This window comes from Thermobia domestica, chromosome 7 (assembly GCF_964235325.1).
Source record: "Thermobia domestica chromosome 7, izTheDome1.hap1.1, whole genome shotgun sequence".
Classification (NCBI taxonomy): domain Eukaryota; kingdom Metazoa; phylum Arthropoda; class Insecta; order Zygentoma; family Lepismatidae; genus Thermobia; species Thermobia domestica.
In genome coordinates, this window is record NC_137460.1 from 92,921,358 (window position 1) to 92,934,167 (window position 12,810).

Consider the following 12,810-nt stretch of genomic DNA (forward strand, 5'->3'; position numbering starts at 1 on the left):
AAATTACAAATAAATCTATATCAAACTTTTCAGATCTATATTAGTGATAACTCAAATGTTACACTGAAAGATTCAACAATGCAGATAAAAAATCTAGGTCAATACATCATTTGAAAATAAAAACCTGAAAAGGATTAGTCAACTCATAGTCTATATTCAGATTATTATTCTAATCTTATTAGTTTAAAATAAAACTTTTATTTCATATTCATCTCTCGCTAATAATAATTTCAACGAAAAGCGAATTAGCTAATTTTGAAGTTATACAGAATGTAAATAATAATCATAAAACTTAAATAAAAACTAAATCAATCACCACAATCTATCACAAATCATTCACCACTTACAGATATCACTCATCACTACAAAATTTACAGATAAAGGGACCACCACCTTTATAACTTATACAGTTCTCATGAAACCACTGTTAGCAGTCACAACACTCAATCCAATCAGTAGACGGAGATCGACATATTCTTCTGAACATATTGGGCAGTAATATTCACGTTTGGGTGCTGATGTCTTCTTGATACTTTTTCCCAGAATGTGTTTCTCCTTCTTATCCTTTGACACAAGTTCTTTACCATTTTACTAGCTATTAAATGAATCGCGTACAGGTTGACATGCTCTCGAAGAGAAAAGCATAGGTTTCCGAACTTCAGATATGCTCTTCTGAATAATTTAAATGTGACTTTATACTTCTTCCCTGTACCCTTCATATAAATAATAATGGGGCAAAGATGATACATGTACCATTTTGCCTCACGTCTTTCTGTATCAACTTGCCAAGAACTACACTTGCAAATATTTTTCGGTATTTTCCAATACTGTTTGCAGCTATGGCGCCATGAGGCCTATATGTCTTTCTTCACAACACTCGCCGGTTCTCATCGTAATGCTTAGAATTTTCTCGTTCACTCACTACATTTATGAAATACTTTAGTACTCATCAACTGGAAATTACAGTCACACTACTATTTTTCTTTTATATTAGTTAAATATACCTGTTTTTAAAGAAAATTCGTTACCATTCGTGCAGTACCTCCACTTTGATATCTTCTTCTTCCTCAACTTCTACGATTGGTTACTGCTTACAAATATAGCCACTAGAGGGAAAATACCATTTGCTCCTTGTATCATCTTGTTCCCTTTTCGTATATACTCACATTCACAAGAATTTACTGATTACAGCACTACAGAAATTCCAAGAGAAAATATGTTGTGATTGACAATGCAAGATACCGTAGCTTGCATTATGACAAGAACTGGTGGATAGGGAAAATTGGAGAAACAAGTGAGGAATATAATGACCTTTTTATTCACCTTTTCAACCACATGGCCTCAGAGATGCTAATATCTAAAGATGACAAGATTTGGGTGCCAATCAACCAAGTCCTAAGAAAACTACCACAAATAGAGTACACAGGTCGAAGCTACACAGTAAAATATCAACGAAAACTGTGCAGGAATCAGTCAACAAGAGAAGAATTAAGGCTAACAGTTATTTTTATCATATTCGCGCAGAGCACCACTTCTTGTGATTTGAAGACATTAAAGAAAACTAAAAAATTAGGTGAATCTCAGTGATAAAATTTTAACCACTTCTTACAGTGCAAACAACAATTATTTTGTGAAATTTCGAGATTTTTCAAGTAGGGCTGTGATCATTTTGGGATACTCGTAGTAGTAATCGCATGACTTGGCCTAACTTTTAATTATCCAATTTGGGTCCCCCATGGACCATAATGAATGAATCAGGGATGCTTTGGCCCCGGGATTACGTCACCTATTGAAATTTTGCTTATGCTTATTCAGGGGCCATGCACGATGGTACGAATGAGTCAGAGGTACCTTGGCCATGCTATGACGTCATTGAATTGGGAATATTGGATCAGAGGTCATGATGATTCTTTAAAATTACTAAAAATATGGTCTTGATGATTCATTACGTTATGAAATAGTACAGGTTTACGAATGCTTTCGTTCCCTTTTATGGCATAAAATTTGGAGATTGTTATATCTTTGATGAGATGGACTAACACTTGTGCAAATGAAATCTTTAGTTTTACGTCCCACGATTATGCCGGTTAGGCTAAAGACCCATACAGCAGAGGTGAACGCTCTACCACTGAGCCACCGCACCTTTACTGGTATGAATGAATTAGAGGTAGTTGGTTCGATCTAATATGTTCGTTTGACGTCACTGAACTGGGATTTTTAGCTTGGAGCTTATGATGGCTTGTTTCGTTTCCTTTTATGGGTATAAAATTACCAAAACAAGGTTTGATTTCTTTCTTGATGACCTATTACATTATGAATTAGTAGACCCCAGTAATAGTATAAATTAGTATTAATATGAAACTCGAAAACTTTGGAGTTCCTTTGTGGCTAACCGGTTAGCGTATGCGCCTTTAACGTGGGAGACCAGGGTTCGATTCCCGGCAGGAGCTCATGCGGTTCGGATTGTTATCCCTTTGATGAGATGGACTAACACTGGTGCAAATGAAATCTTTAGTTTACGTCCCACGATTAGGCTAAAGGAGACGGTGACGATGAGAAAGGAATGAAAGTGTGGGAGGAAACTGGAGCATAATGTTGCTTACCACAAAATTACTTTGAACCAGGGACCCCATACAGCAGAGGTGAACGCTCTACCACTGAGCCACCACCTTCCTTACTGGTGCGAATGAAGTAGAGGTATTTGGTTTGAGCTAATGTGTTTGTTTGACGTCGGGCAGACCCTATTTCACTTTTGGGACCCCCCCACATGGACCATAGCGAATGAATTAGAGATGTTTTGCCCCGGGATTGCATTACCTATTGAAAGTTTTGCTTATGTTTACTCAGGGGGCAGGGATCACTCAGGACACATAAGATCACATTGATTTACATCAGGAGTTGGGGGAGGGAGGGAGGGGAGTATCGCACCTCGTACTCTTTGATGAGTATAAAAATATCAATTTCGGAAGTTTTTTTTTTTTTTTTTAACATCCTATTATCTTTCACGAGACATTTTCGTTATATAATAGAGTACAATGGTTTACTTTTTGGGAGTTATCGTTCCCTTTGGAGCCTTATTACGTTATATGGAGGCGTATTTAAATATTCCCTTAAATTTGATAAGTACTTTGTGATCCATTTTGTTCCGGTTCAGGGGTGAACATGGATACCTTGGAAGCGTCCCGAGTTTGATTCTTGGAAATGTTGAATTTAACGTCCCCGCGAAAACGGTGAGAAATGATAGGACGAAACAGGAACTTACTTGACTGAGGATTGAAGCAGGGACCTCATACAGTAGAGACAAGCGCTAAGCGACCGTACACGTGTGTTGATTACTATGCAATGGTCCCGAGTTTGATTCTAGGTGTTAGTTTCAGGAAATGTTAACGTTCCCTTGAAACGATGATGAGAAATGAGAAAACATCATAAACTTACTTGCTTGCGGATTGAAGCAGAGACCTCACATCAGAAATAAGAGCTGAGTCACCGTACTCCATTGAGAAGTTCAGTTTGTTGATTACTATGTAATGGTCCCGAGTTCGATTTTTTTTTTTTTTGTTAGTTTCAGTGCGAACAGTTTCGCGTATGAAAAGAAGACGAGCGGATTATGTTACATTACACATTTCATTGCGAACAGTTTATACTAGGTTTATGTTTCATATAGAAAGATAGAAGATCTGTGTTGTCATCTTTTTATTTCGTGTACGACTTTGACCTTGAAGAAAACCTTGTTGACTCAGTGCAAAGCATTGACGTATACACATAATCTTATTGTTTAGTTGGCTGTATTTAGAGATGAATCAGACATTTAAGGTTGTTGGTTCGAATCTAGTTGTGTTCGCTGTAACTCAGGGTCTGAGCGATACTTACCGAAAATTTTCCAGTGTTGCCAACACTATCAGAATGAATCGATTCATTTAGTCGGAGCAGTTTCGTGACGAAAACTGATTTTTGTTTTGCACACAAAAATTTTTCTGAAACAGAATTTTGTTTGTACAGTACATAAAATTTTTTTCTGAAACAGAATTTTGTTTGTACATAAAAATTTTTTTCTGAAACAGTTTTTGTTTTTGTTCACACAAAAAAATTTCTGAAACAGAATTTTGTTTTCGTACACAAAATTTTTTCTGAAAACATTTTTTTTTCGTACACAAAAATTTTCTGAATCAGTTTTTTTTCGTACACAAAAAATTTTCTGAAACAAAAATTTAGTTTGATTTTTTTTTCCGCAAAACATTGATTTATTTTATCGGTAAACTGATTCAGAAAAAATAAATTGAAATCGCAGTACAAGAAATAAAACACAGAATCATGTTTTTGTACATTTATTTTTAGCATGTGAAGTAGAATACAGAATTTCTTTTTCTTCAAAGGAAGACGTGTCCGTGACGGGTACAAATTCTGTAAAGAGAAAATAAAACATATGAATATACATGGTAATATTTATTTTGTTTCCTGTGAAAGAAGAAAAAACAGATTATTAACATCGAACTAACTGATCAAGAGAGAGAGTGAGGTGAGAAAAGAAACGCAAATGTGACGTACCTGAATTCCTTTTTTTTTTCTCCACGGGTTTCTGCAAGGTGATGTCATCTGAGTTTTGTTTCCGCTGTGGCCTCGTTGAAGCATGTCCCGTGTTGCGTTGATTCTTTGCCCCGTATTTGGGAGGTGATGTTGGTGGGATTAGGGGAAAATATGGCTGTTATTCTGTTCTGGCTTTTTTATACCCATAGGGCAATGTCTCGTATGTGTCTGGTATTAATCGGCGTTTTTTATAGTTGAAACTGTACTTCTTTTCTTCAGGTTTTGTGACAAGATGATGATCGTGGGTTCTGTAAATTTTGTGCGGCGTGCTAATGGAGATTTTTTCATTCGATTGATTTATGATCATTTGCTCCAGACTGTTAAAATTTAGCTTTTGACTTGCAGTATAATTGAGTGTGAATCCACGAATTTTGCATACATAACTGGTTGATTTCGTGTCGGGGTTGTAGATTTCCAAGGCGTACTGTTTTGGGCCACCAGACACGAATTTTTTAATGTATGCTTTTGGTCCAATTGATTCCAGTTCATTTGACATTGAACCAAGAAATACTTCTGGTTCTATTGTGGGCTGTGATGATCGCTGCGTGAATATTACGAAATCTGTATCGAAATATAGTACTCTTTCTTGCAGCAGTTCTAAATATTTGTAGAGTTCCAGACGAGCTTGACACGTTGTAAATGCTCCAAGGACAACATTAGCATTGTGATTTTGTACTGGAACATCATCTTCATACTGCCAATAAAGGTATAACATCGAATCGTTAACAGGTAAAATTTGGTTGACTTTTATATCTGGAGCAGTTAATTTCTGATACAGTTCTTTGGGGTCTTAATGATGGTCGTTTGGCTGAAATTGTCTCTTATAGCGAGTCGTCCCCAGAAGGCATTCAAACAGAGTTTTGCAAGACTACGACGTGCTGAATTTGTCATTATATTTGCTGCATCTAAAGTTATGCCTTCCCGTTGTTGTACCACTTGAATATACTGCTGCTTTTCTTCTTCGGTGACGCAATTGGCAGGCCATCCAGAAGCTTCCAGCTTAGATTTCAAAAATGTGTTAATGTATTCGCTGAATAATCCGCCAGTCTTGGTTTCTGGATCATATACGGTGATGTCGTAATCCCAAATTTCGTAAATTTCAATGACTTGATACCCAAGTTCAATGGCTTTTTGAATTTCATAGGACACCCATGTTCCTGTTAGGCTTCGTTCACTGTCCGAATGTGTACATTCAGAATCTTGATTTAATGCTGTGGCACAGGCAGCACAAAGTGGAAACAACAACTTCTTATTTGAACGAAATGGCAGCACTGGATGAAACACATTTCTGCTAGGCAAGATCTTCAACTTGACCAATCCGTTGACAGTTTGAATGTCGGGCATTTCTGGATCTCCCTGTAGATATATTCGTGGATGCCCTATTGGATACCGTCCACATTTATTCACATAAGGATACAGGGAAACGATATCCAAGAATTTTATTTCTTCGCCTTCATTTTCATTTGCGACGTGGTACAATTTAATGGCATTAACACGGCCACCATAGAAGCTGTCTCTTGGATTTAATGGTGTCTTATTAGTATAAGGATGTGTGCTTAAAGAAGAGGCCAATGCTGGATTGGATTTTAACACTTGACGAAATTCACATTCCCACATTTCATGTATTTTATATCCCATGGATCGTAATAATTTCATTTTACGCTGTGTTCTCTCGTAGCGATAGTTCATCGTTTCTTCGGAGTTCTCATAAATGGGCTGATCACGGCCTGTAGGGACACATAGAGGACAGCCGTGAATTCTGCAACCTTCAAATTCATACACGTGTTCCTCTTTAGTGTCAGGATCTTTGTAGTAGCCGTCCAGATGAAAACCAGCAACATAAACTTCTTTACCTTTGGCCGCATGCAGAATTGAATGACCCTCTTTTTCCTCCATGTAGGCAAGCCACTGCAAAGCAATCCGTGACTGATTGTTTCTGTGACGGTATCCTCGTGCAGGGAGAATGCTAATAGTATTAGGTTTTAAGAAATTTCGTCGAAATACTAAATTGCACGCACTCGCCAAAGTGATAGCCTCCAGGAAAGGATTGACGTGAGTTTCTTGTTCAAAAGTGGTCATGAAAGATATACAAGCCAATCGAAGTACGTTGACGTCCTGGATACAATAGTTCACCAATTCTTTTTGGAAAATAAACGTATCGTTCTGGTGTTCGTTATACCATGTCATGAATTTCTCTCGTTCATCCACTTTCATTTCATCTGCACCATAATAATGGATGTCCGGTAATTTTCCCACATACGCTTGATTTGCAGCAGTATTAAAAAAGTGTGGAAAATATCCTTTGGTCGCTGGTAAATGAAATGCCTTGGATAATTTACTTAAAGCCATTGGCATGAAATTTAAGGAGTCAATAAACGATAAGTGATTCACTTTCATGCTTAAAATTTTTGCTCCGTTCAAGATCAAAGTAGGTTTCAATTCATGTTCTTCCACTAAAGATTTAAGAATAAAATGACCATCATATCCCTTACAGTTATGTGCCAAAGATACAATAAGTTTGATGTTGGGTCGTGGTTGACGTAAATACGCAAGAAAGGCATTGATCGGATCATCTTGAAAAATATGTTCCCGCTGTCCACAAACTTCACACGGATGATGTATATCTTCATCTTGAACACAGTTGTAACATACTTGTTGGGCCACCAGTAAATTGGGCTTATGAATGAACGTGTCTTCATCGAAGAAAGTATCCTGTGTGGCTTCGATATCATAGAAGACAATCATAGCCTTCTTGGCATGTAACACTGATGGAACTCCAGGTTTTAATTGAGTCGTATCAGGCTTCATGTAGCATTGGTGGGTAGACGTAACGTGTTTATGGCACACATTACAAAAATAATCTGTACAATCATGTTTTCTTTCCCCTGTATGGACAAACGAATAAATGCGTAGACATTTGGCACACTGTTTCACCATCTTGCATATTGGTTGGCCTTTATGATATGGTAGAGTCAGATGATTTGTATAGCATGTTTCACCATAAAATTCACGATTGCATTCTAGGCACTGCTTCTCCGTATTGGTCTTACTGCATGGCGGTTTCTGCAAACATTTCTCGCACATGGCCGAACAGTTCTTGACGTGTGCATTACGATGATCATATTTTTTGTGGCATGCAGCACAGTAATAGTTGGTAGAAAAAACAGACGTTAATGACGTGATGATGTCATAATGAGAATTGATGCACATTAAATTGATTGAAATCTTGTCTTCGCCACCCGGCCCTTCATACAGAATATCTTCTCCGGAGAAGCTGGTGTATACGGTAAGTTTATAATTTGTCAAGTAACGTTGCAATTGTCGCAATTCTTCCACGGATCCTCCATGATCTAAATTCACTGATGATCTGGACAAAAGTTCATGTACGGCTGGGAGAACAACACACTTGCTCTGGTTGTGATATTGTCTGTACAGTTTCTTGTTCGTATCCTTATATTTCTTTAAGCCAATAGCAATCACAATTGCATAAGCCAAACATTTCTTGTCGGTGTTTTTTACTCGTAGGATGCCTTTCTTGCACTTTAATAATTCGTCGTTTGATAAAAGACCTCGACGCACCAATCCAAATCCACGGGGCACATCCACATGATGAAAATGTACAATGAACGGTTCGTTCATGAGAAAACTATCGTTACTTTGAAGGATGCGATCAAAGGATGCCCATAAAGTCTCCAGTGTCAAATTACTTGCACGCCGAAAAGATAAATAAAACGGTTTGTTCTTCTCATCATGAGATAAAATCGATAATCCAACCATCGATAATTCGTCGACATTTTCCAATAAGTAATCCAGCATCTGTTGAAAGGAGGCCTGAACCCATTCAACAATATCGGTGCCACTGGTCGGAGCATTAATTTGAATTTCCAGCATTCGTCCTTCAAGATTAAAACGCCGATAATGTCTATTGATTTCTCGCAAGACAGTAAAGCCAGAAGTAGCCATATTCAAATAGGGAAAAAGGTAAGGTAAGCAGAAAAGGAATAGGCAAAGAAAACAAATATCTAAAACGAGAAGAGAAAAAAAAGCACGAATTAAAATTGAATTCAGAGATCACTACGTTATCAAAATGACTACACGATCAATCCTAAAAGAATTATCATATCTCAAACAGTTTTACTGTTAAAAATTTTTATTGCCGTCATACTGGAAATCAAACCCGGGACCAACATGTAAATGACCTAAGTTTCTGTAGTGATAAAAAGAATGAATGAAATTGTTTTTCTAACTGTGTTGAGAGAATCATTGTAGTAAGCATTTTTCCTCTGACACTGAACTTTAAAACGTATGACGAACATGAAACGAAAACAAAAATCTCATGCGCTTGCTTTTTTCAAGCGGTTAGACAAGGAATACTCGAATTCGATTCTCGGCGGGAGATCAGATCCCACATTAAACTGCAAGTCCACGTCTCACGTTGTAGGGAACAAATTCGTGCGTAGTTTCTTTGTTTACGTTAATGGTAACTTTCAGAAACTGAGCTAAGTGGTTAGCGTTACGCACCTCTGGCCCGGGTTCAACACCCAGTATGCGCTCAGATTCAACATTAAGCTGTATTCCTAGCCCCCCCACTACTGAAAGGACGCTAAACCAAAATCAACAAATTTCTCGTGCTTACTTCTAATGTGTGGGATGTGGCCCGAGTTCAACACCCAGTATGCGCTTAAATTCAATATTAAGCTGTATTCCTAGCCTCACTACTGAAGGGACGCTAAACCAAAATCAATAAATTTCTCGTGCTTACTTCTAATGTGTGGGATTCCTAATTCGATCCCCGGTCAAGTAAGTGAGGGTTATTCTTCCATTTGCTAAAATATTTCATGTTAAATAATAACAGTGATAACAATGTTATCCTCATGCAAAAACACTCCATTGATATTAAGAAAACGCGGTTGATACTTACCTCAAATTCAAGGAACGGAGTAAAGTCACGCTGTCACTAGAGGTACACCTAAATTCATTCAAGATCTTCGTGGAAGTAGGATTTGAAAATGAAATTAAGAATTTTATTTAGATCTGAAACGTGTTCAACTATAAAGTGACAACACTATCAGCCAATCAGAAACGAGGAAATGAATCAATGACATCACGGAGAACCAATGAAAACACAGCTTTCATCATGTATCATGAGCCGAAACGTGATGTAAGAAACAATCTGATTGGTTGTGACATTATTCACGTTTTTCTCCTTACACATCAATCGTTACGACATCTAGTATCGCAATTTTGATAATGACATCATACCGTTGACTCGTTAGTTTAATACGACATTCAAATTACCACATCTAAAATGTGATTCATTTTCCTTAAACTTGATTGAAAAAATGTAACACTCATCGATATGTTACGAAACTGTCTTTGACATAAATGTAAAGTTGAGCTTTAAAAGTCCGTCAGCTGAGAAAAATGCTGATGTAGTAAAAGCACATGCTGCAATTTCACAATAACAAACTTCTATGCTTAACAACGAGCAGAAATGTATAATGTAACATAATCTGATCATGTTCTTTTTCATACGCAAAACTGCTCGCACTGAAGTTGGCATGATGGCTCAGCGTTTTTTTTTTTTTTTCTGATGTGTGAGGTCTCTGCTTCAATCCGCAAGCAAGTAAGCTTATGATGTTTTCTCATTTCTCATCATCGTTTCAAGGGAACGTTAACATTTCCTGAAACTAACACCTAGAATCAAACTCGGGACCATTGCATAGTAATCAACACACGTGTACGGTCGCTTAGCGCTTGTCTCTACTGTATGAGGTCCCTGCTTCAATCCTCAGTCAAGTAAGTTCCTGTTTCGTCCTATCATTTCTCACCGTTTTCGCGGGGACGTTAAATTCAACATTTCCAAGAATCAAACTCGGGACGCTTCCAAGGTATCCATGTTCACCCCTGAACCGGAACAAAATGGATCACAAAGTACTTATCAAATTTAAGGGAATATTTAAATACGCCTCCATATAACGTAATAAGGCTCCAAAGGGAACGATAACTCCCAAAAAGTAAACCATTGTACTCTATTATATAACGAAAATGTCTCGTGAAAGATAATAGGATGTTAAAAAAAAAAAAAAAAAAACTTCCGAAATTGATATTTTTATACTCATCAAAGAGTACGAGGTGCGATACTCCCCTCCCTCCCTCCCCCAACTCCTGATGTAAATCAATGTGATCTTATGTGTCCTGAGTGATCCCTGCCCCCTGAGTAAACATAAGCAAAACTTTCAATAGGTAATGCAATCCCGGGGCAAAACATCTCTAATTCATTCGCTATGGTCCATGTGGGGGGGTCCCAAAAGTGAAATAGGGTCTGCCCGACGTCAAACAAACACATTAGCTCAAACCAAATACCTCTACTTCATTCGCACCAGTAAGGAAGGTGGTGGCTCAGTGGTAGAGCGTTCACCTCTGCTGTATGGGGTCCCTGGTTCAAAGTAATTTTGTGGTAAGCAACATTATGCTCCAGTTTCCTCCCACACTTTCATTCCTTTCTCATCGTCACCGTCTCCTTTAGCCTAACCGTGGGACGTAAACTAAAGATTTCATTTGCACCAGTGTTAGTCCATCTCATCAAAGGGATAACAATCCGAACCGCATGAGCTCCTGCCGGGAATCGAACCCTGGTCTCCCACGTTAAAGGCGCATACGCTAACCGGTTAGCCACAAAGGAACTCCAAAGTTTTCGAGTTTCATATTAATACTAATTTATACTATTACTGGGGTCTACTAATTCATAATGTAATAGGTCATCAAGAAAGAAATCAAACCTTGTTTTGGTAATTTTATACCCATAAAAGGAAACGAAACAAGCCATCATAAGCTCCAAGCTAAAAATCCCAGTTCAGTGACGTCAAACGAACATATTAGATCGAACCAACTACCTCTAATTCATTCATACCAGTAAAGGTGCGGTGGCTCAGTGGTAGAGCGTTCACCTCTGCTGTATGGGTCTTTAGCCTAACCGGCATAATCGTGGGACGTAAAACTAAAGATTTCATTTGCACAAGTGTTAGTCCATCTCATCAAAGATATAACAATCTCCAAATTTTATGCCATAAAAGGGAACGAAAGCATTCGTAAACCTGTACTATTTCATAACGTAATGAATCATCAAGACCATATTTTTAGTAATTTTAAAGAATCATCATGACCTCTGATCCAATATTCCCAATTCAATGACGTCATAGCATGGCCAAGGTACCTCTGACTCATTCGTACCATCGTGCATGGCCCCTGAATAAGCATAAGCAAAATTTCAATAGGTGACGTAATCCCGGGGCCAAAGCATCCCTGATTCATTCATTATGGTCCATGGGGGACCCAAATTGGATAATTAAAAGTTAGGCCAAGTCATGCGATTACTACTCTCGTATTTCAGGTTTAACGTATTTCAAAAAAATTGCAATCTTGGAAGTTCAATTTAAAAAAAAAAAAATAGATAGGATGAGACTTGCAAGTATCAAACTTTCCTAAGAAGTGGTACACCACAAAGTCTATATCTAGAAACAGTAAGTCCTATTTTTTTCTTTAAAACTTGTTATTTTAAAAATAATAATTTCTGTTTTTCCGAACTTTAACTTTTTTAAAAAGGTGTTTGCACTGTTGATTTAAATGTGTACTGGATCTAAAATACTGCACATTTAATTGTTTTCCTAATGATTTTATTTGAAAACAATATCTTTAAAAAATGACCGAGCAGCAGCGTTCACCGCAAATGTTAGTGAGGAGCAAAATAGCCTGACCAGTGGCGGCTAATGTTAGTGTTGAAGCGTTGCGCAACGACCGAAGTATTTCAAGAAAAGAATATAAAGCAGTAGTAGTAAAGAACAGGAAATATTACTTTCTAATATTCCCATATATATAGTTTAAATAACATATTTTTTCTTCTATAAATGTAAAATCCGATAATCCGTTCTAAAAAGAGAAAAACAACCAGTCACAGAGTCTCTAATTTATATTGCGTTGCAGCGAGCATACAACGACCAGATTTCTACAGCGCGGAAGTTGGAGCGAAAGTTAAGTCTCCTTTCTACTATCTCAGAAGTTAAAGGCTCTAGTCGTTGCAGCGCTTCTGCAACAACGCGGCACTGTTTCCAGCGAACGAGAAGGTTTCTCGCGCTGAATAACATTTCTAAATTTTATTTTGCTACCAATTACAAATGGAATTTATTTTTATGCATTAATATTTTTAAATTACGAGCCTATACTGAA

The 12,810-nt window shown here is 37.6% G+C and overlaps 1 protein-coding gene across 1 annotated transcript; it reads right to left on the reverse strand.

Annotated features, from left to right (window-relative positions):
* Positions 1 to 402: 402 nt before the first annotated feature.
* Positions 403 to 9,553, reverse strand: LOC145689251 (uncharacterized). The gene is made up of 3 exons (XM_081763388.1): positions 9,506 to 9,553; positions 7,039 to 8,606; positions 403 to 564 (listed from the first exon to the last, which is right to left on the reverse strand). Exons 2-3 carry the CDS (start codon positions 8,545 to 8,547, stop codon positions 403 to 405), a joined length of 1,671 nt encoding a protein of 556 aa, XP_081619514.1. The 5' UTR covers positions 8,548 to 8,606; positions 9,506 to 9,553.
* Between the last annotated feature and the right edge of the window lie 3,257 nt (positions 9,554 to 12,810).